At 40.1% G+C, this 24,005-nt stretch overlaps 1 protein-coding gene across 1 annotated transcript in view; it reads left to right on the top strand.

The window, feature by feature from the left end:
• LOC134928190 (desmocollin-3-like) overlaps window positions 1-20,507 on the top strand; it is a 36,594-nt gene extending 16,087 nt beyond the window's left edge. The window contains exons 6-16 of the mRNA XM_063923644.1: window positions 838-982; window positions 1,466-1,635; window positions 3,108-3,242; window positions 6,103-6,288; window positions 7,948-8,207; window positions 8,416-8,555; window positions 10,686-10,913; window positions 11,812-12,045; window positions 14,006-14,127; window positions 16,735-16,980; window positions 18,533-20,507. Of these exons, the coding sequence (XP_063779714.1) occupies window positions 838-982; window positions 1,466-1,635; window positions 3,108-3,242; window positions 6,103-6,288; window positions 7,948-8,207; window positions 8,416-8,555; window positions 10,686-10,913; window positions 11,812-12,045; window positions 14,006-14,127; window positions 16,735-16,980; window positions 18,533-18,733 (2,067 nt within the window). The 3' untranslated portion in view covers window positions 18,734-20,507. The remainder of the gene's footprint in view (window positions 1-837; window positions 983-1,465; window positions 1,636-3,107; window positions 3,243-6,102; window positions 6,289-7,947; window positions 8,208-8,415; window positions 8,556-10,685; window positions 10,914-11,811; window positions 12,046-14,005; window positions 14,128-16,734; window positions 16,981-18,532) is intronic.
• Window positions 20,508-24,005: the final 3,498 nt, after the last annotated feature.

Below are 24,005 nucleotides of genomic sequence, written 5' to 3'. Positions count from 1 at the left end.
GATATTTATAAGATTCCTGATCAGCGGCGCCCAGTGGCGGCTCTAGAGGTAGAGCTACAATGCAGTCCAAAATTCAAACAAGGGACCCAACTGCTAGCGAGTCCTGGACGCTGTTTTGCAGCGTTTTGGAAGGGGAGACAGTTGGTGTGTCACTTCTGGAGACACCACTGCTCCTGATATATAATACTGGCATCCAGTCAGAATGTTGACATTCACAAATGTTGACATGGTTAAAATGTCGACATATTTATTATGTCAACATGTAACATGTTGACACCAGAATGCCGACTGCATTTTTACTGTTATTTTTAGGATTAGCGGTAAGGTTTCGGCTAAACTATGCAAAAACTGGATTTCGACATAAATGTGTTAACCGTGTCAACTTACTGCTTGTCGACCTAAAGTCAATGTTGACATTCTGAATATGCACTTTTCATACACACCCATAATAACAGTTATCAATTCCTAGATAATGGTTATCTATTCCTACAACTGTTTCATTTGTCACATAAAAGAAATTATATGGTGCATTTAATATTCTGTGAAGAGGTGAGCTGTTTACGAAGCTTCTGATCATGTTTAGGCCCGATATTTAAAAGGGCAATGCTTTTACTAGCAAAAACGGCTAATAAATGCATTTGTCTTTTTAAATATTGGGCATAAGCACAATCGGAAGTGCCTGGTTCCTTCGACAATAAACCCCCTGGTTTCCGCGTGTGTGTGTGTGTGTTTCTATTTTTTTTATAACCTTGTATACTTATTTTTTAAATTATATATGTACATGCTGTATGATGAGAAGGCATTTTGTAATCTTCAGCATGCATGTTTTACATTCAGATGGTGGCTTATGCAGAGACAAAAACTGGATATTCACCTGAAATTCCTCTCGAACTACCGGTCATAGTGGAAGATGATAATGATAATGCTCCCCAGTTTACTGAAGAGTTGTTTTGTGCTGAAGTCTTAGAGCATAGCAAATCTGGTGAGCTACTTTCCTCTTATTGCCAGTATTATTTAGGACTACAATGTTATGCAGTTTGTAATGGTATACTTTTATTTTTATATATGTATTTTCCCCTTTTAGAAAAGAAAGGGAAAGCTGTAATGGAGATTGTGTATTTATTAATATTTTTAAAGTGAATGAAAAGATTCTGTGACAGGTTTGTTGTTGGTTGATGCTGCTTTAGTGAAGGTGTGTGTGTGTGGATATAGATGTAACTATGCTCATCTTATTGCGATGTGGCGTGCCAGGCTGCGACTATTCGTAACGTTAATTGCTTCATCAATTCCTTTAGGTATTAATGGAGTGATCGACGACTGTGTATAGTCACAGCCTAGCATGCCATGCAGCAAGCCATGTTGCAGCATGCCGCATCGCAGTAAGACGAGCATGGCTACATCTGTATGTATGTGTCTTTTTGTGATGATTTTATTGTTTGTGATGTCATATATATTTTTTATATAGGTGCTATTGTGGGAAGGGTAAACGCCACAGACAGAGATGACCCGAACACCCGGCACACCTTGCTAGCATATTATCTTATTCGTCAACTTCCCCCAACCAGTCCTCCCATGTTTGCTGTCAATCAACAATACGGCATTGTCACTACAGTTTCAAATCAACTGAACAGAGAGGTATGGAAAAACACAACATAAATAATGTTCTGTTTACATAAGCAGCAATAGAAATGTTACAGGACCTACACAGAATAAAATTGAGTTTGGGTCCGTGGCGTTTCTACCATGGGTGCAATGTGTGCGGTGCACACAGGCCCCTGGATCCTGGGGGGGCCCACACCGCACACATTGCACCCATGCTGTGTTAAAACTTACTTTCCAGATTCCTGCGACAGACGCTGCAGTAGCAGCAAAAATCCATCCCAAAATGGCCGCCACGCGCAGCAGAAAATTAGTCTCCGGAACATGGTGGGCTCCATGTTTCTGGAGACTTGCGCAGTAGGCTTCGGCACATTGCCGGAGCCTACGGCGCCATGGAGAAGGAGGGGGCCCACCCGGAGTCTGCGCATGGGCCCCCTCCTCTCATAAAATGCCCCTGACTAGGGCACTGTATATGTCTTTCTTTTTTTTAATATTCTGAAAAAAAAAAATTTCTTGTCTTTTTGTGAGTGGTTCCAGTGACGTCCACTATACAGTGTGGGTGTTTTTTTTTTTTTTTTTTTTTACAAGACTATGGGGGTCATTCAGAGTTGATTGCTCGCTGTCGTTTTTCGCAGCGCAGCGAACAGGTTACTACTGCACATGCGCGTCGTACGGGTACAAAGCGGATCATTGCTGTGCAATGGATTTATTAAGAATCCATTCGCACAGCGGATCGCAAGGAGATTGACAGGAAGAGGGTGTTTGTGGGTGTCTACTGACTGTTTTCAGGGAGTGTTTGGAAAAACGCAGGCGTGTCCAAGCGTTTGCAGGGCGGGTGTCTGACTGACATCAATTCCGGAACCAAAAAGACTGAAGTGATCTCAAGGGCTGAGTAAGTCCAGAGCTACTCAGAAACTGCAAAAAACCTTTTGGTCTTGCTCAGCTGCACACGCGTTCGCACAATTGCAAAGTGAAAATACACTCCCCCCGTGGGCGGCGACTATGCGTTTGCACGGCTGCTAAAAGTAGCTAGTGAGCGATCAGCTCGGAATGACCCCCACTATGCATGACTTTGAGGGTTGGACTGGACAGGGATTGACCAAGGGAAGTGTCCTCTGTTTCATTCCTTGCACCATGTCCAGAATGTACACCTTACTTTGTGCTCAATGGGATGCTATGTGTAATTTTCATATGGCCGTAATTTTCAGAATACCTGGGTGCCTTCCCACAATCCAGAGGACCCATAATAGCAGCAAGTAGCGATGGGTGGCACTCTCCGGATTTCAAAGACAAAAATAGCTACAACAGCATGCAGACCTAATTGCTGTTTGTAGCTATTGCTCTCTTTGAAATCTTGCCGAATTTGCACAGTACTGTATATTTAGCAGCTTCAGGGCATGCAGTATATTTAAGTTTTTTACATGTAAGTAATAAAAAATAAAATTAAAAAGCATTTAAAAAAAAAAAAATTGTGCTTACCAAAGTTTTGCTTATTGTTTATTTTCAAGGTACAAGACCAGTATACTCTTATAATTGAAGTACGTGATATGGGTGGTGGTATTGGATGTTTGACTTCAACAGGGACCATGTCTATAACTATCCTAGATATCAATGATTATCCACCAACTTTCACTATGCAATCTGTAAGTACTTAATCCATGTTTTAAGAAATAAATACATATGTGATTATCTTCAATAGCTGGAGTTACAAAATTTACATTTTTATTGTTTGTTATACCCCCTTTTCCACAAAAAAAACCCCGGGATGGACCTGGGATTTGCAACACTGTTCCAATCCTGGTCAGACACGGGACAAAACCCGTTCCCACTGCTGCTTTGACCTAGGTTATTCCTGGGTTGGCGATGTTTACACTCTGTCTCTCTTCTGTTGGGCGCTTGAAGATGACCGTCTCCAAGCGCCGGGAAAACTGCCTCTCCCTTGCTGTAAATGGACCCGGGTCAGATGACCTATGTTACCTGTTTACAATGCAGCCTACCATGATCCTTCCAGAGTTCAACCCTGGTTGCTAGCTGGGCAGGATTCCCTGGTCTTCAGGGAACTATATCCATTGAGCCACGACCCGGACTATCGTGGCAATAACCCGGGTTTTAGCAGCAATGGAAAAGGGGTAGTTAAGGGGCCTGCTGTGAAAAGCAGTATGAAAATTAAGGCTTTTGCTGTACATAACTCTAATTTGGCTAGAGGTCCACATTAATTTTATATATTTAACTAAGAGATACAGAGTTTTCTATGATTTATCACTATTTTACAGCTCATGGTCACTCTTAGGACATTATTAAACCGTTCATGCTTCTACTTAAATTAGTTTGGGCTTTCATACCCTTTGCCGAATGCTGGATTGCACCATAAATTCACAGCTCTGTAGTACTTGTTTGTTTTCCATAAGTGGCAATGCCTCTTAATTGTAAATTTAAACACACAAAGGATATATCCTTTTGAAAGTACCTGCAAACTTAACCAATTATCTGTATGTGTGTGTGTGTGTGTGTATGTATATATGTATATGTATATATATATATATATATATATATATATATATATATATATATATATACTCCCAAATGGACTGGCACTCTCCTTACTGATGATATGGACCTCGGTGCCTTCTGAGACAATAATGTAGAACTCTTTATGTAATTGTTTTTGAATACAATTTCTCCTATTTACTAAATCCTCGAGTGCCGCTGCCTTTTTTGGAGTTCTATATATATGTGTGTATGTATACATTTTTTCTTTTTTAAAACATTTTGATTTCCCATTCTTAAAGTTGCTCAAATACACTTTTTTTTTTCTTTTTCTTTCTTTCTTCATTCATTCATTAACAACATGTAATAGACTGCAAGATATTTTAAATGCTGGAGCACAACATTGTTGATAAAAGACGCATTAAAGAACCCTACAATTTATACTTCAAATAGGACTCTCGACTGTAGAATACAATATTCTGTGTTTATTTATGTTTTCTTTTGTTTTTTTATTTGCGCTACAGTAGAATGATTTTGTTAGAGCTTCATCCTTTAAATCACTTGGGCAAGCCTTGGAGAGTGAAAAAGTGGAGAAGTTGCCCAAAGCAACTTTATTAGCTTCTAACTAATTTCTCATAACTTAAATGACAGAAGCTGATTAGTTACAGTACTTTGGAGAACTTCTCCACTCTACCACTTTCCATGGCTTGATGCCTCTCCCCCTTAGAAAGAGATTGCTACAGTACATGCTATTTCTTTATGACGGGTCCTAATAGAATTTGTTTACAAGTGAAAAAGATGAAACTTCAGTCAGATGAGCTCTTTGGATAATGTTGGCCATGTTACGGTGTTAAAATCCACACAACTACATTATACTGCTGCTGAACTTGTTGCTAGTTTTATAGAACCACCTCCAACTCTGGTATTATTCTATTATCATGAAAGATGTATCAATCCTTGGAGAGAGATAAAGTTCCAACCAATTAGCTCCTAACTGTCTGTCTTCAAGCACATCCTTTAAAATGACAGAAGTGGCTTTACTTGCTCTCTTAAATGAAATCTTTAAAATTTTTCTGTTCTGTCTTAAACTTGAAAGTACTATAGTTCGGGGACATCAGTCAGGGGTAGGCAGACTGCCTCCCCTGTCATAATATATAAATAAGTAAATATATATATATATATATATATATATATATATATATATATATATATATATATATATATATATATATATTATACACATCTTCTTTGTTTATTCTAATCCCACTCACCAGCTTTGTTGAGATCCCTGGAGCTGCAGGGGGATGAGGCAGCAACTGGTCTGCCTCGGTTCTACAGTCAGGCACTGCTTTATACCCTCCACCTGTCCCTTTTTGACAGGCACAGTACCTTCTTTTTTCTTTTTTTCTTTAACGGTCTGTACCTGCCAAAAAGGGCTTTGTACTGATTTTTGACTCTCCAAATTAACTTAGAAAGTATAGGAAATTTGTATCGTTTTTCATGTGTAAAATGCTGGAGGGTATGCTGCTTTGCAGAGCTGGGGGAGGGGGGGGGGGCAATGACACCACGGGCAGTAACACTGAACAGAAATGTAGCTAATGGGGGTATGCCTCTGAGTGTGGGGATGAACCTTGTGCACTTATGGACACTTGGATATATCATGTGACCAGGAAGTGCATTGTAGCTGGAGCTCAGTCAGCAGCAGCAAGAGAAGACACAGGGATGCAGGTAGGAGACTCAATAGATACTGTAGCTTAGTGTAGAGAGGGGAGAGTTACAGTGAGGAGGGGGGTGATACAGGCTTATCAGATCTATCCCCATGTGTGCCTCCAGCCATTCACCTCACAGCACATCACTGCTATACTTCCAGATTTGAAAAACACAAATTTTCTTTACATTTATATTTCTACGTGTGATGGATATTAGAACAAGGGGTTGAATATTTCATTTTACTATTTTCCCATATAATTTGTCCTATTAATATAGTTATGACTTTTTTGTTTTATCCCTAATCAGTATCGTACAGAAGTGAATGAAAACGAAAGTGGAATGGTCATACTAAAAATCCCTGTAACAGATAAAGACTTGGTCAATACTGCGAACTGGAGAGCTGTATATACTATCACACAAGGAAATGAAAAAGGTCATTTCAATATAAGCACTGATCCAAACACTAATGAGGGACTGCTCCGTGTTATAAAGGTAACAACCTATTTTCATGCCTCCATCCTGTATACAGTTTTAAGAGTTGTTCTAAGTTGTTGTGATAAAAGCAATTCACTACTCTTATGGTTTTGTCATACAAACTGATTTGACAGAGCAGGAATAAGGCCAGGGAAAAAAGCTGTTTTTCATGCTGACCGTGTAATCACTGTTGTAACATGTACAGAAACAAATAACATATTTTGTGATGCAGCCCTCCGCTACTTCCTATTGTACACCTCTTCTCTAACTCGTTCTCTTGGCCTCCAGTGGCACTGTTTTGTTGATGACACACTTAACTCTTTTCTACTGTCGTGTAATCAAGCGTTTCTGCTGTAACCACGTGAAGGCTTCAGCGCATCCTAAACCTTAACATGTCCAAAATAGCTCATCCTTTTCTTTCCTCTGAAATCACTTCCTCAAAAATCTACATCATCAATAACACAATTTCGTCCATTCCCCAAGCTCACTGTGTTGGTATCAACCAGCCTCTTCTTTAGTCATCACATACAATCTCTCTCAGGGTTCTGTTGCCTCCAACTTCAAAATATTGCTAGAATATGGCACTTTGTTTCCCAAGATGCAACCAAAACATATCCATGTTTTCATCCCCTCCTGTCTTGACTACTGCAACCTCTTGCTGTAACTTGCATTCCTCTCACCCATCTGGCTTTGCTTCTTTCCACCCTAGAACTGATTTTCCTCTTTTGCGGTCTTACTACTCTGAAAGCCCTGCACCGAATATCCATTGCCTTCCATAATCCAATTACATTACCTACTACTACTACTACTACTACTACTTTCATAAATCCCATCTTTTTAGTGGAAATTATTTTATTTTTTTATTTATATGTCACCACTGTAGCACTGTACAGGAAGAACAATACAACATACATAAACATAAATCCAGAATATAAATGTTAAAAAACAATCGGCGAATTTAATGTAGTCCGAGATCGCCCGAGGTGTGGTATGTCTGCTGATCTCGGACGTTTTTGTAAAAGGGCAAACTGTTACAAGGCAAAACCATCCCTTGTAAGTGATTGCCCCTTTTAAAAAACAAAAAACAAAAAAAAAACTTTCGATTATAGGACGGCATTCTGCACCTCTCGTAAACTTGGCCTCCATTACATCACACTGAATATCTAACATTAAGGTGTATTCCTAACCATTATTTACAGCAATACTCAATTACCCATTGCCCTGCGAGGAACAGAACAAGGATAAAAGTCCCTGACAGGTTGCGAGCACTGGAGATGAGGATAGTGCAGGGCAAGAACCAAGAGGGTTGAGGACCCTGCTGGTCAGAGCCTACAGGCCAGGGGGAGTAGAGAGTACTGTATAATTGGGTAGTGAACAAGGTGGAGGGAAGACCAGAAGTGACCTTGCCCTACACTTACCTATACTATTCACACTGGTACAACTTTGCTGCTGTCCCAATCTCCACTTGTCTCTGCTATATTCTGTGGCCAATAGATTGTGAGCTCTTACCAGTAGGGTGTTTTGCCCCCTTTTGTTTGTTTGTTTTATTTATATTAAATCTTGAGATGAGTAGAACAGACATGACTGTGTAGGATATAGTTAAACATGTGCTTCACTTGCAGAATAGTAATCCTAGTACTGTATGCTCTTATCTAAATTTTTACATTTCTTTTTCAGGGCATAAACTATGAGGAAGACCAACAGTTTTTATTACAGGTTGCCGTTGCTAATGAAGTTAGTCTTATAACTCAATCTGGGACAAAAAGCAGTGGCGTTAGCACTGTACCAGTCACAGTCATTGTAAGAGATGTGGATGAAGGGCCTGAATGCCAACCTCGTATTAAAGAAGTGCGTGTTCGAGAAAATCAGACAATTGGAACGTTAGTTACAGATTACCAAGCCATTGACCCTGAAACTAAAGGCAGTTCTGGGATACGGTATGTGAAATAAATATTTATATAATCTTTTGATGCTTCTAACAAAATATCCAAATCTTTTATGGCTGTAGGTTTAATTTCCCTGCATCAATGCATGTCATCCATTCCATGCTTTTGTGCTTTTCCTTTCTTTAATTCATTTATCTGTTTTGCCTTGTCCTGCTGAATACTAATAATAATCTAAAAAAATAAATTAACTTCCACACAGATACACCAAATTGTCAGATCCTCAATCTTGGGTCAATATTGCAGAAGGCTCTGGTCGAATAACAATTGCAAAGGTTTTGGATTATGAGTCGTCTGATACACCGAAGCAGTATAATGTGACCTTTTTGGCAACTGATCAAAGTAAGTGTTTTTGCTTGTGTATGTAAACGTGTATATTTCATATTCAGTCCTAGTCATATTGGTCATGTCAAAAGATTTTTAAACCTACTTCAAAATCGGGAGACCTGACCAATTTAGAAGTGTGTGTGTGTGTGTGTGTATATTCCGATGACTATTTTGTCCATATCTTCTCCTGATTCCACCCTCAAGTAGCTGCAGCACTGTGGGAGGGCTGAAAGCTTTGTTATGTGTTTAAAAATAAGAATACATGGTTTAAACAGAATCCATAAACAGCCTGGACCACTCAGCCTCGGCTGGCATTGGAGAATAGGGTTATAAAATGACATTGGGTTCCCCTTATTTTATAGTAACCGGCACCAAGCTGAACCATCCAGGCGGTGGAGTGTAACTCTCTAGCAGGGAGACTCACAGCGTGGGAGTTGCCATACTGTGACATTAACCAGACCCAACTGGTCAGCCCAGGCTGGAATCTCAAAAAATAAAATGAGGACCCTCCTGATGAGGCACAACAAGCCCTGGTGGTGTGTGGGGTTAATAATAAATAATACTATTGTTTTTTTACAGGTTGCCTACAAGTCCCAAAAAGCATGCCCTGGCATGATGGCACTTCTACAACCACAAGTGCCAGCATGCTCGGACATTAAGGACTTGCTGGCATCTGTAGTCTACTTGCAATGAAAACACTGTATTAAAATAAACACCACATGCACGCACACACGCCAACTGTTGTAGTACTTTATAGAAAAACACACACACACACACACACACACACACACACACACACACACACACACACACACACACACACACACACACACACACACACACACACACACATACATATCCTTGTTTTCCAATTTAGTATTCAGAAAATCCTTGGATAAGTCCTCTTCGCATCCACCGGTCGGCCTCTTATGTATTTTTTAGCCTACACAGAGCGTACTGCCCAAGGTTATGTAAATTTGTGTGTGAGTGACAGCCAGTCTGTCAATTATTCAAAGAGTCTGTACAGTGACACAATCCTTTCAGCAAAAATGGACAGGTTTCCAGATGTGTTCTCTTGTATCCTTGCATCACAGCAAGGACAGGGCGTCATAGCGTTGAGTATGCAATCACACGCTCCTGAAATGCCGTAGACATGAATTGGAATCGGGGTGTGCATGTGCCCACCTCCCATTCACTTTAGTGGGTCCTGGCAGCGATGCAAATGAGCGCAGCATGCAGCGCATTGTGGTTCTTCTACAGCGTACTGCCAAAAGCAGTAAAGCTGTAGTGGGACACTTCTGTATGTATAGATTGGATGTAGATTCTTGGTCTCCAGTAGGATTGTACAAACAGTTTGTTCTGTGTGTGTGTGTGTGTGTGTGTGTGTGTGTGTGTGTATGTATGTGTGTATATATATATGTGTGTGTGTGTGTGTGTGTGTGTGTGTGTGTATATATGTGTATATATATATATATATGTGTGTGTGTGTGTGTGTATGTGTGTAATTTTTTTTTAATGTATAGGGCCTGATTAAGGCAACATGGGCCTAGGGCTGAATAGTGATAAAGTCCTCTTGCTAGGAGCAGAGCAGCTGTGACCAGTGCTGTGTGGGTATTGCCACGCAGACGTGTACAAACCCTACACTATTAGCCTGGGCCCATTTTTATGTGGAGGCCTGAAGCTGTAGTCACATCCCGTCCATTGTTAATCAGGCTCTGTATATAATAATGTGTATGTTTTGACTGTGCTTTAAAATTTATTTCTATATTCTATAAATATTTAATATGGACACTGGAATGTTGGCACTATCGAATTCATACTAGGCTGTAGTATTAATATTCAATACATATTTCATTGGCTGTCATGTTTGTTTTGTTTTTTTACCATATGCAGCTCCCAGATGATGATGATCAAGTAAAAATGTTATAGTTCCTGTATTTTTGGGTTGTTTTAATTTGCATGAGAATTTTCATTGGAGAGGTAGAACTGCATGAATGTTTTTTTGTTTTTTGTTTTTTTTTTCTACCTGCATATCTATTTTACCAGGGATACTAAAGTTTTGCATACATCTACAGTATGTTGCTTCAGTCTGTCAGTAACAAACCAACTTCATTTTTTTCCATTCTTTTGTTTACTTTAAATCAGCTGGCAAATCTGGCACCTGTACCTTGTCTATTGTTGTTGAGGATGTGAATGACAATATACCAGTGTTACCAAGAAGTGATTTAACGGTTTGCAACCAAGGCAGAACATCTGTTGTGGTCCAAGCAGAAGACGCAGATAGCTCTTCCCATACCAGTCCATTTTTTTTTAGTTTGGATGGCAGCAAAGATGCGAATGTTAATAATAATTGGAAAATAACACAGCAAGATGGTATGTAATTTATTTTTTACTGCACTTTTGTTTAAAAGACTTGAATAAATGGATGATTTAAGTCTGACTAGTATGTGTTATATTAGAATCCTAAAGGTGGCCACACACTGTAAGCTTTTTTTAAATGACGTGGGTGTTTCCGACCGATTGGAACGACACTTCGTTTAAAAACAGTCCGTGTGTGGGCATGTAAACGATGCGATGCGCACACCCGCGGGTCTTTCGTCGCCTTCTCAGATCTCTTGAACATGCAGAAAGATCTGAGGAGGTGGTGAACGATGCCATGCTGCTGAATGCAGCATGGTTCCTCTCCCGCCATTTCTCGTCATTGCCGGCCTTGACAAGGGTGTGTCCCGTCGCTGGCGATGTGTCGCTGCAGGACACGTCGCTCCATGTGTAGGTGCCTTAAGAGTTTTGTTTACTAACTAGCAATCACAGACTTCCATAATGTTATAAAGGACACAAACCGAAAAAAAACTGCATTGAAATGTGGTATTCTTATTTTTGCGCTGGGTATAAAAGTCATTTGGTACATCAGTATTCCAAATGCAGTAAAAAATCTTTTGGATTTTAATCCAGTTTATATAGACTGAATAATCAAATTTGAGCACTATAAGTGTGTGATAAGACATTTAGAAAACCTTTTCCTATTGCTAAAGGGGACGAAAATGATTTCCGGACTTTTACTGTATCGGTAGAACGATAACTAGGTGTATAATTTACATCAGAAGGATGAGTAGCCTTAATCATTCCTTCCCGGTCTTTTAGGTTAGGATTACACAAAGATGCATGACTCTAGAGCATAGTTTAGGTGTGTGTGTGTGTGTGTGTGTGTGTGTATATGTATGTATGTATGTATGTATGTATGTATGTTCATGTAATTGTGTTTTTCTTTCAGGACATTCTGCACAAATAGAACATATTGGTAATAATCCAAACGGTCCTTTGACTATTCCTGTAAGAGTGACTGATGGTCATGGTTTAGGCTCTACACAAATGCTGCGCGTCACCAAATGTGATTGCCCCGACAGTCTCAATTGTGCTAGCCGGTCTTCTGGTCACAGTGCTGCACTTGGAGGATTGGCTATTCTTGTGATGGTTCTGTCTGCGTTGTTGTTTGCTGCTTTTCTTTGTAAGTATATGAGTTGATATTCATACATAAACATTGCCTTGAGTTCATACATAGTTGGTGACATCAAGATCATCCATGCACTACCTTCAAATCCTGCTTTCTTGGTGTTGATACAGTGTTAGGTGAAAAAAAGCCTTCTTTCCGCTATGTCCAATGGAGAGAATATAGTAACTTTCCAGACTCCACAAATGGATTCAGATAGCAGTCTTGAGCTACATAGCAGAAACATGTAGCCTGTATAATTAGCAGGAAGAAAAATAAATCTAATTTATTTGTAAATCTATTTATTGAAAGTAATTTTAACATGCATGCATCTAATTTCTGGAGTAAAACAATCCCTGATGATATAGACAGCCTTATGACTGTTTTTAAATTCTACTGTACAGTATCCATTTTGCACCTCTTTTAGGAAAAATGCAACACACACACTTTTTTTTTTTTGTGTGTAGGCAGACCAATATCCTACTTCTATATACTTGTTCAGTATTTCTTTTATCACATGTAGCTATAGTGGACTCCCACTGCTTTGTAGAGTGTACTGGTAGATAATCTGTGATTCACAAATATTTTGAAGTAATTTTCCATCATTGCTTTGTTATGTTAAGTGACTTTGGGCCTAATTCAGACCTGTTCACTCGCCAGGGTTTTTTTTTTTTTTTGCAGTCCTGCGTTCGCATAGTCGCCGCCCATAGGGGAGTGTATTTTTGCTTTGCAAGTGTGCAAACGCATGTGTAGCAGAGCTGTACAAACAGATTTTGTGCAGTGCCTGAGTAACCCAGGACTTAGCCGCTGCGATCGCTTCAACCTGTTAAGGACAGGTATTGACGTCAGACACCCGCCCTGCAAACGCTTGGACACGCCTGCGTTTTTCCAACCACTCTCGGAAAACTGTCAGTTGACACCCACAAACTGCTTGTTCCTATCAATCTCCTTGCGATCTCCCGTGCGAATGGATTCTTCGCACAAACCTATCGCTGAGCGGTGATCCGCTTTGTACCCGTGCAACGCGCCTGTGCATTGCGGTGCATGCGCAGTTTAGACCTGATCGCCCGCTGTACGAAAACACAGCCTAGCGATCAGGTCTGAATTAGGCCCTTTGCTTCAATAGGGCGGTTCAGTGTTTTTGGCATGCCGGTAAGTAATGGTTACCTGAAGGAGCTATTCAGTTATATTTGGGCGTCCATTACTTATTGTGCGTGTTGCACCCAAGTGCATCATGTTTAGCCAATTTATGTGGCAAATACTATCTAAAGTACTGTTGGTGACAAGGAAAATGCTGTTTAGGTTTCCAAAAGCCTGACTTTTCATACTGTTCTGCTCTCCACTTCAGGAGATGCATGCTGAGTTGATCGGCACTCGTGCCCTTTCATAGCAGCAATTCGATTGCTCTGTCAGGTGCCCATTACTTAGCGGCGCATAAAAAAATCATTGTCTCCCCACAAGAGTTCTTTTGAGTCAAAATATGAACATAAAAGAAGATAAATTGAAGCCAGACTTAACATTTTTATTATGATTTGCACCTTTCTCATCACATTGTATTCTCATTTAATATATGAAAAATTGCTGATTTTGAAGAATGCAGAATAACAGATTATGGGGTCTATTCATGAAGCAGTGAAAAGAGGAGAGAAGTGAGCCTTTGAAGAAGTTGCCCATGGCAACCAATCAGCTGCTCCATACAATTGTATAGTATGCAAATTATAAATGTTACTTCAATGCTGATTGGTTGCCATGGGCAACTTCTCCACTGGCTCACTTCACCCTTTTTACAGCTTCATGAATAGACCCCTATGACTTGGTAACAGGGATATGATCTAAAAAGGACTTATTCTATCTAAAGTTTCAGAGACTGGTCTTTCAAAAGCAATGATGCTACATTGTTGTTTGTTCCAGTAAATATATTTTAGTTGGAAAAATTCCATTACTGAGTACAATTCCTCCTCATCCTCTCTACTTGTAGGTGCTATAATGGCATGTCTATGTGGTGCGGGGGCAAGCAAGGGCAAACTTGGATTCCCTGATGATGCAGCACAGCAAAACTTAATTGTAACAAATACTGAAGCACCGGGAGCAGACGTTATGGTAAGTACATGACTTATTTAGAAACATTAGTGTTTGCGTATTTTCATCTACTGCCATATAAAAAGTCATTAGGTGAACAATCATGCATCTAAATGTATTATCTGATATATGCAAAAGATGCTTGACTGCAGATTCTGTATGCAATTTGCCTAAATCAGCCATATGGTAACCAAACGGTAATGTCACAAAACTGGTTTGTGTGAAGATAATGGCCGTAGCCTTTTATTCTATAGCATTTTTAATTAAGGGGCATACCTGGCAACTCGGTGCTGTTTGGTTTACAGATGCCATGGCCCACCATAAGGTTACAGTTATTTTGCATACTTCAGGGAAACATGCATGGGTGGTAAACAAAAAAAAAAAGGTAACTGATTCAGCCAAAACTTTACCGATGGCTTCAGTTGTCCACCCCATCCCATTGTTGTGCCACCTTATCTGTATTTAAATCCACCAAAGTACCAGAGTTGGAGAGATAGCTGTCCTCAAGCACCATCATTTGTCATCTGTCCAGTGGAAACACACCGTATCAGCTGGCCATAAGATTGTTTACATCATAGGTCTTCAACCTGTGGCCCTCCAGCGGCTGTGGAACTACACATCCCAGCATGCCCTGACACAGTTTTGCTATTAAGACATGCTAAAACTGAGGCAGAGCATGCCGGGATGCGTAGTTCCACAGCAGCTGTAGGGCCGCAGGTTGAAAACCCATGGTGTACATGAGGCATTCCCAACCTCAGTCCTCAAGGCATACCATCAATGCAAGCTTTAATGATATCCAGGCTTCAGCATAGATGGTTAAATCAAAAAACTGCGTTACTAATTAAGTCACCTGTGTTCAAGCATGGTTATCACTAAAACCTGGACTGTTAGTGTGTCTCGAGGACCAAGGTTGAGAATGCCTGGTCTACATGCATGAAGAAGAAAGACAAAGGCAAATGACGAGTCACGGTAAAGATAAAGTGCCTGGCCTGTCTATCTTCTGTAACGAAGGCCCAGGCTCTCATGGTACTTTGACTGTTGGAGCAAGAACTGTTAACACTACTACTTTTTGTCATGCATAAAACATTCCTATACCAAAGGTGGCTAACCAGTTTTAGGGAAAAAAAGGTTGTCCTATCAGATGATGAATCGTGCTGCTACATGTGCCAAACGGAGGCTGCTATTTTGCCAAAATAATCCCATGAATAAGTAACAGAATGCATGTGTGTAGTATTATATATAAAGTTTACACGCGAACCAAATCTGTTGCCTTAATACCCCTATTCATCATTCTCCATACATTGAATCCCAGCGATAAACTGGAAATCTAGCAAGTTACCAAACAATGTCTGCAACTGCCAAATCTTAACCTAGCCATACTTTCTGTCCAAATGATTCAATGGATACTAATAGTACCCCATGCCCAGTGACCATATATTCAGAGGGAGAAATTATAAATGGATTAGTGCTGCCCCCGATCTCCATCCACAACAAAAATACTGTAGCATGACCAATATACTGTATCTTGTCTATTCATGGTGTTATACTTTAGTTTTTGGTTGTGCAGTTACCATCTTATTGCCCATAAAACTGGTGGTTTATATAATATATCTCTTTATAGAAACAATACCCCAGTGGTGTTCCTCAAACCAGACAGATTAGCACTGAACCCGCCATATAGTACTATAAGGTGGAGGGCATTCTCTCTCTCTCTCCAGGTTTCGGCAGTATGTGTATGGGACTCTCGTGGGAGCCCCTTGGCACCCACCCGGCCAGTAATCCAGCACTGCTTACTGCCAGGGCAGATTAAATATGTACATATAAAATGTAAGTACAGTAACGCGTAACAAATATCTGACCTATAATTGCATACAATGGCAATTGCCAGCCTTATCTACCTTATCTTATTTACTTTGTTAAATGTCCCCTTAATTCTATATGCCTAATTTTAAACCAACTTGAATTACACTATATGTACTATAGTAGTACTAACTAGCCACCTAGCATGGAGATTTTACTCTACTCTAGTGGTGTGAGGATAACTGCCTCCGCCACATAGCTTCTTGGGTCCTGACAAAGTGTAAGAGGGTGCATGTGCCTGCTTCCTATGTTATTCTGGTGCTATGATGGCACGCCACCCTTGACAGCTGCCTCATAATCATAGGAGTTCTTCTGAGACTTCTAGTACCCTATTACTCAGAGAGGTTGCGTAGTTAATCCAACACCCTATAGATCTACTAGCCCAAGTTTCCATACTGTGGTAATGGGGCCCACTTGATGAATCTACTGGTTGTTATAGTGTACATAGATGGAATATATTTGCTGTGAGCAATTTGAATTTTTGCACTTTGCTCCCTGTTTGGAGTTGCAATTGGCCTATCCTTATGTATGGAAGGAATTTAGTTCATGGCTAATAATACAAATCTGTTAGTAAAAACACAACTGCTTAAACAAAGATCTTTTGTATAAAAAAACAAAATCTGTATAATAATCTTAATACCCGGGAAAGTGGTGTTGATAGCATTTGTTCCATTTTTAATGATTTGTAACCACTAATACTGGAAATTTTGGCATAAACTGGGAGAATTTGAAAGATTTTAAGTTGACTCTCTCTATTTCCTCATTTAGGACCAGAATTTTAAAATCCCTGTGCACATAGCAAACCCCAATGTTTCTGGAAGTGGTCCATCTGGTTCAAATATCGAAGGTGGACAAAATGTAAATCAAGTAATAATACAACAAGTAACAACTGGTGTAAAAAGACCAATAGGTTCAAACTCCACTGGACAGTACACCAGAGAACAGCATTTGTACGACTCGAACAGACACACTTATGCAGAATGGCAAAGTTATATGAACAATCACCTTGTAGATGTAAGTATGGTTTCTATGTAGGTGATATTGTATGTGTGACATCGTTACAATATTGCATAGGAGTGAATTGTGATTTCACAACTTTCTTTGCCCTTATAGGGGGGTATTCAATGCTTGTCGGAAACTGCCGTCTTGTCAGAAAGACGTAATTTTCCGACTTTAGGTCGGAAGGTGTTCCGACCTATTCAGTCCTCTCTACGTTTTTCCGACAGGTCTGGAATTCCGACTTGTCCGAAAACACGTGGATCGGCGGATTAGCCGTGGATCCACGTGTTTTGTTGGATTCCGCTACCAAATATGACCGTTTTTGGCACAGTTTCCGACAATGTCAATCCGACTTTAAAAAAAGTCGGATTGGCATTGTTTAGAGTGGCCAAATCCGACATACTGCAGTGTCTGATCCTTTCCGTCAAAGGATCTGACAAGCATTGAATACCCCCCTATAGTGAATATTTAGATCTTCTAAACCAAATTTCCTGTGAAATGAGGATTGTATGTTAATGTAAGATTAAATGTTATATTTTTCTGTATTAAAGTAGAGAAGTATTGTACAAGCATCTCTCTGCTCCCTCTACTTAGAGTAAACCGCATGTTCTATATTCCGATGCTATACAACATTAGCCCTCATTTCCATGCACTGCCTTAATTAGGCTACCTTCATCACGGATGCTCCCTATACAGGGAAAGTGACGCAGGAAGGCAGCAATCATAATGCAGAATGTGGGATAAAAATTGAGCGCCTGCATTTACATTTAGTGGGAGCACAGCAACCCCCACTTTAGCCATTGCACTGGCCACTTTTCAGAGCATGACATTAACCAATAAAGAAACAAAATTTGTCTACAAACAGATTATTATGCACTTTTTTGGGGCTGTGTTGAAGAGAATTGAGGTATATATTCTGAAAATTGCAGCTTTCTGAGGCTTTCTCCATCAATTAAGAATCTCCAATATGTAATAACGGATCTGCAGAAGATAACGGAATGATTTTTTTGTTCTGCAGTTCAATCCCCATAGGTTACTATATGGACTGCGATGTAGCAAGCTTAGCTTTTTTTCTTAGCTACAGTATCATGGGCTACAATGTCACACTGCCAAGGTTTCAGATCCCTCTTTGATAGTGGCCAATTGCACATGCACTGCCTGATGGCCTCTCACGTGCATTACATTTTCCGGGTTGGAAATCTGGAAGTAAATACTTCACTGGCACAGCTGGTTATTGGAGGAGCTGCCATAACAAGCTGTTAATGATTCATACTGGCAAGGAGCATGACCGCAATTGTGATCAGCCGCAGTGATCCAAAGATGTGATCTCTGTTTTATTAAACAGCGACACATCTTCCCTTTTTTATTTGAGAAATGTGCAGAATTATCCAAACTTTATCTAATGAAGGACATATTTAAAAACTTAGGTTTTTCAATTATTTAGTTATGCATTCCTTTTGTACTATATCTAGTAATCTAGTACTGTACTTTTATTAGCAATTTATCAGTATCGATGTCTAAAGAAAACTTTTTGCTAATTTAATTAAACAATGTTTCTCCTTCACAGAAATTGTACATGTGTGGACAGGATGAAGAACATCAACATGGAGAGGATTATGTTGTGCCATACAATTATGAAGGAAAAGGATCGGTTGCTGGGTCTGTAGGTTGTTGCAGTGACCTTCAAAGAGAAGAAGATAGGCTTGACTTTTTAAATACACTGGAGCCAAAATTCAGGACATTAGCAGATGTTTGTACAAAGAAATGAATTACCCCAGCTTTTTAAAGCAACAGAATTTGAAACTCTATTTTTGCCCATGTGTTTATTTTCTCATGACCATTCTTATGAAATTAAATTGAAAGACCATACCAAAATAGTAGTGTCTCCTACAAAATAAAAATACGCAAGAATGTGATGTCGCTACACATTTTATTGACGTTGATTTTTACTTGAATTATTGTAGCAGTACTAAATTTTATATGGACTGCAACCATAGTCCTCTGTTATAGAATTTTTAGAAGAATGTATCTTCACTGCGTTGTTGTTGTTGTGTTTGTTTGTTTTTAAAGAAAGGCAGATGGCTGTAAAATGGTTAACTCCATAATAACCAATTTTGTTCAGGCTTCCATATAAGTCTTTTAATGCAGTTGACGCCAAGAGTTCTGAATGTGTTATTTTCTCATTTGTTAGCAAAAAATGTCTGCAACACTTTTCACAAGTTTTTTTTTGTCTTTGTAAAACGTTAACTTCATTAAGTTCTGCATCCAATTGTTCGAAAAAGTTTTTCTTTATGAATTTAGCACACATTTATTGTAGGTATTTCGGTATAACCTTTTACTGAAAATTACTGTTGTTGCCTTTTTCTTAGTCAAACTGTTTTTAGCACACTGTAGAAGTACGGTATATGTACAGTTTTAAACTTTAGTAAGTTTTCATTTTGAGAAACTGCACCTTAATTGTTTCTTAATGTGTTTCTTTGGCATTTAATGCTTATAACTTTGCAAAAAACATTTTAAAGAAAACCTGAAATAATGGTTAAGAAAATAAATGTTTAATGTATGTCATATGCTATGCTATTTTTTTTCTCTTCAAATCTATGTAGTTAGTTTGTTAGACTTGAATATTTTTTTTTATTTTTTTTTAATCTTTCTAGTCGATGGAACATCCAAAATATGTGTTCTGTAAATGTGCTAGCATTAAAAATGTAAAAAATAAAATAAAAATGAAGAGATGTACTTGATTGGGTCATTATCAACATAAACTAATCCAATACTTTCTTGTTGGTTTTTTTTATTTTTTATTACAACTTGGCATACTCTCTGGCACTGAAAGTTCGAGAATAAGTCATCTCATACTTGGGGAAAAATATATATTCTATCTCTTGCTTTTTTATGTAAATTGCACTGCTATTTAAATTTTTGTGTTGTACATTTTTAAATATGCATCCATTAATAATTTAGAAATAAAAGATAATTATGGAAGTGAGGTCTAATTTGTATAAGATGCACTTTTGCAATGTTTTAACAAAGTAAAAATGTACAATATTTTCTTTGCTTGCAAAGTTTAATATTGTGCAACAATAAATACAATCACTGCAAAACAAAATGTACAGTGTTAATAAAAATATTTTTGTAAGAATATGCTATTGCATAACAACTGCGTTACATGTCTACCACGTAAAATACTGTATAAAATGTATGATTTGATTCCAGATACTTTTAGTACTTTGTTTTAATTTTATGTGTTATATAATAAGATTTTTGATCTAATTAATATTTTCAAAGGTATAACTTGTAATGTTTTAGAATGAATTCTATCTTGACCATTAGACTGGTGTGCCAAGGCAATATTTTACCACCTATAAGAAATACTGCTGGCTGTCACTAATCTCAAATTGTTTGGAGATAATCATTTTAAAAGCCCTGTTTTGAATTGGAAAAAACAAATTCATGAATGTATGAAATTGCTAATGATATCTGGAAATTGTTATTACTGTTTCGTACAATTCTACAGTATTTTTAAATAAATTAAATATCTTATACTGCTTTTGTCATATTTTTGTGTCTCTTACATCTTCTCAATGCTTTTCAATTGATTTGAGAATGTGATCTTGAATCATATTTCTCTAGCATCCATAAGGGATATTGGGGAATCTACATAGGAACATAGTAACTAAGCTTGAAAAAAGACAATTGCCCATCGAGTTCTACCTATTTGTGGTCTCCTATGCAGTCTTATTATAGGACTAGTTATTTTTATGTTAGGACTAGTTATATTAACTATAACCCTGCCTACGCACCATAACCCTGAATATCTTTATCCAATAGGAATTTATCTAACCCATTGGGCGCGGCGTATGGAACCCTCTGGGGCTAAGACCCCCCCATATGTAGACTGGCACAAAACTGCTTAAACTAGCACTTGTGATGTTTTTAAGCTGAAAGGAGACTTTGCCAGTATAATATATCGCTATAGTTATCGCTATAGCTCCTGCATCATTGGAGGGGGTGGAGCTTCCTTAGAGCAGGTCCAGAGGCATTTTGGCACCTTCCTCTGCTTACTGCAGTCATCCACAGCACACACGGCGCTTCCTGACTCCTCCGCCACGCTGGATACCTGGTACAGGGTGTACCAAAGGGGGAGAGCTGCTATTGTACACTATCTGGGTCCTCTACAGGGCAGAATTTGTTAGTGTTTACTGTTATATAGTTAGCTGACAGCCTCACTGGGGCTGTACAGTTAAGGGTGTGCAGGTCTCCTCTGTGTGTCTCCTCTCACAGACAGAAGGGCAGGCTTGCAATATAATTGGGTGTATGTGTATGTTGTGCTTACTGTGAAACATGGGTAAACACAAGCTGTGCAGTGTATGCCACACCAGATTCTATCCATTATCATCTGATTCTGTTTCATGTGAACAATGCAGCCAATCTTCACAAATCAGTGAAGGCTGGGGGAGAGGGCTTGTGTTGTTCCATATCGGCCACACTATCAAACTTCGTCACGCAATGGGTGGATCCTCAACTTACAGAAGGTCCCACATGGAGCTGACTCAGCGGCTTCTGTTCCTGGGGATGTTGATGGATACTGTGGCTCAGAAGGTGTTCCTACCAGAGGACAAGGTGAGAACACTTCAGGAGATGGTCCGCATGGTTCTTCGACTTGCTCGAGTGTCCATCCATCTTTGCATAAGATTGTTGGGGAAGATGGTTGCCTCCTATGTGGCAATCCAATATAGCAGGTTCCATTCCAGAACTTTTCAGCTGAATCTCCTGAGCAAATGGTTCGGTTCACATCTTCAGATGAACCGGATGATACAGCTGTCACCTCAGGCCAGGATTTCCCTAACATGGTGGCTGCAGTCCTCCAATCTACTGGAGGGCTGGAGTTTTGGAATTCAAGATTGGACCCTCCTCATGAGAGAGGTGAGTCAACGAGGATGGGGAACTGTCACCCAAGGGGTGCAGTTCCAGGGCAGGTGGTCAGCCCATGAAATCCTCCTTCCGATCAACATTCTGGAACTTCGGGCGATCTACAATGCTCTGCTTCAGGCCTCTCCTCTGCTCAAGGATCACATGACTCAGGTACAGTCGGACAACGACACAGCAGTGGCATATATCAACAAGGAGGGACAAAAAGCAGAGCCTGCATGTGAGAGGCATCAAAGATACTTCTCTGGGCAGAAAGAAATTTAAGAGCAATGTCGGCAATCTTCATTCCGGGTGTGGACAACTGGGAAGCGGATTTCCTGAGTCATCACGATCTCCACCCGGGGGAGTGGGGACTCCACCAGCAAATGTACCAGTAGATCATCGACCGGTGTGGCTGCCCGCAAATTGACATGATGGCTTCTTGTCTCAACAAGAAACTTCCCTGGTATTGCTAACGAACCAGGGACCCTGAGGCGAGGGCAGTGGATGCACTGACGTCGCCTTGGCCTTACCGGCTGGTCTATCTGTTTCCTCCGATTCCGTTACTCCCCAGGGTGTTCAAGTGCATTCGAAATCTGGGAGTCCAGGCAATTCTAATTGCCCCGGATTGGCCTCGGAAGGCGTGGTACGCCGATCTTATGGCCATGTCAGTCGAAGACTCTTGGCCTCTACCACTACGAAGAGATCTTCAATAAGGACCGTTTGTCTACCCGGACTTATGACTACTTCGTTTGATGTCATGGAGGTTGAGAGGAACATCCTAGCTCACAAAGGCCTTTCCAAAAAGATTATTGCTACCATGGCTCAGGCCAGGATGCCTGTGACGTCAAAACACTATCATCATATCTGGAGAAGATATGTCTCTTGGTGCGAGGAATGCATGTATCCAACTGCTGAGTTTCACTTGGGATGTTTCTTATGTTAACTGCAGGCTGGTGTGGATAAGGGCTTACGTCTGGGTTCCATTAAAGTCCAGATTTCAGCCCTCTCCATTTTCTTCCAGAAGAAATTGGCAGTGTTGCCAGAAGTTCAGACCTTATTGCAAGGGAGTACTCCACATCCAACCTCCTTTTGTGCTGCCTACGGCACCCTGGATCTGAGTGTTGTGTTGGAATTTCCACAGTCCTCCTGGTTTGAACCTCTGATTGCGGTAGAAGACAAGTACCTCACGTGGAAGACGGTGATGTCACTGGCCCTGGCTTCTGCTCGATGTGTCTCAGAATTGGGGGCCTTTTCATGTAAAAGTCCATACTTGGTCTTTTGTGAGGACAAAGCGGAGCTCCGGACTAGGCAGCAGTTCCTGCCGAAGGTTATCTCTGCGTTTCACTTGAATCGGCCTATTGTGATTCTGTCCAGTTCTGACTCTTCTGCTCCTCTGGAGGTATTGGATGCTGTGCAAGCCTTTAAGATCTATGTCAAGAGAACGGCTTGTATCAGAAAGATGGATTCTTTGTTCGTGCTCTATGATGTGCAGAAAAAGGGTTGTTCTGCTTCAAAGCAGTCCATTGCTCATTGGATTAGGCTTACTATTCAACAGGCCTATGTGTTGGCAGCCTTACCTGTTCCTAACTCTCTGAAGGCCCACTCTACAAGATCAGTGGGTTCTTCCTGGGTGGCTGCCCAAGGAGTCTCTGCCTTATAACTATGCTGAGCTGTTACCTGGTTAGGGAAGAACACTTTTGTTAAATTCTACAAGTTTGATACCCTGGCCAAAGAGGATACCCAGTTTGGGTAGGTGGTGCTGCAGCAGTCTCCGCACATTCCCGTCCATTCTGGAAGCTTTGGGACGTCCCCATCATACTAGATTTCCCAATATCCCTTATGGATGCTAGAGAAAATAGTATTTTAATTACCTACCGGTAAATCCTTTTCTCATGGTCCATAAGGGATATTGGGCACTCGCCTCAGTGCATTGACTTTTCTGCAGTTTCTTGTTATGTTTTTACCTGTTCAGCTGTTGCTGCTGTTGTTACCAGCCGTTGCTTGTTGCTATGTTAGCGGTATGCTGGTATGTAAATCTCACCACTCTTTGTTTTCATATTCCTTCTCTCATATGTCCTTTCTCCATCGGGCACGTGTTTACCTATAACGGCCTGTGGGAGGGGGGGCAT

This window comes from Pseudophryne corroboree, chromosome 5, assembly GCF_028390025.1.
Source record: "Pseudophryne corroboree isolate aPseCor3 chromosome 5, aPseCor3.hap2, whole genome shotgun sequence".
Taxonomy (NCBI): Eukaryota; Metazoa; Chordata; class Amphibia; order Anura; family Myobatrachidae; genus Pseudophryne; species Pseudophryne corroboree.
The sequence above is the reverse complement of the archived record's forward strand: the minus strand, read 5'-3'. Positions and strand labels throughout refer to the sequence as shown.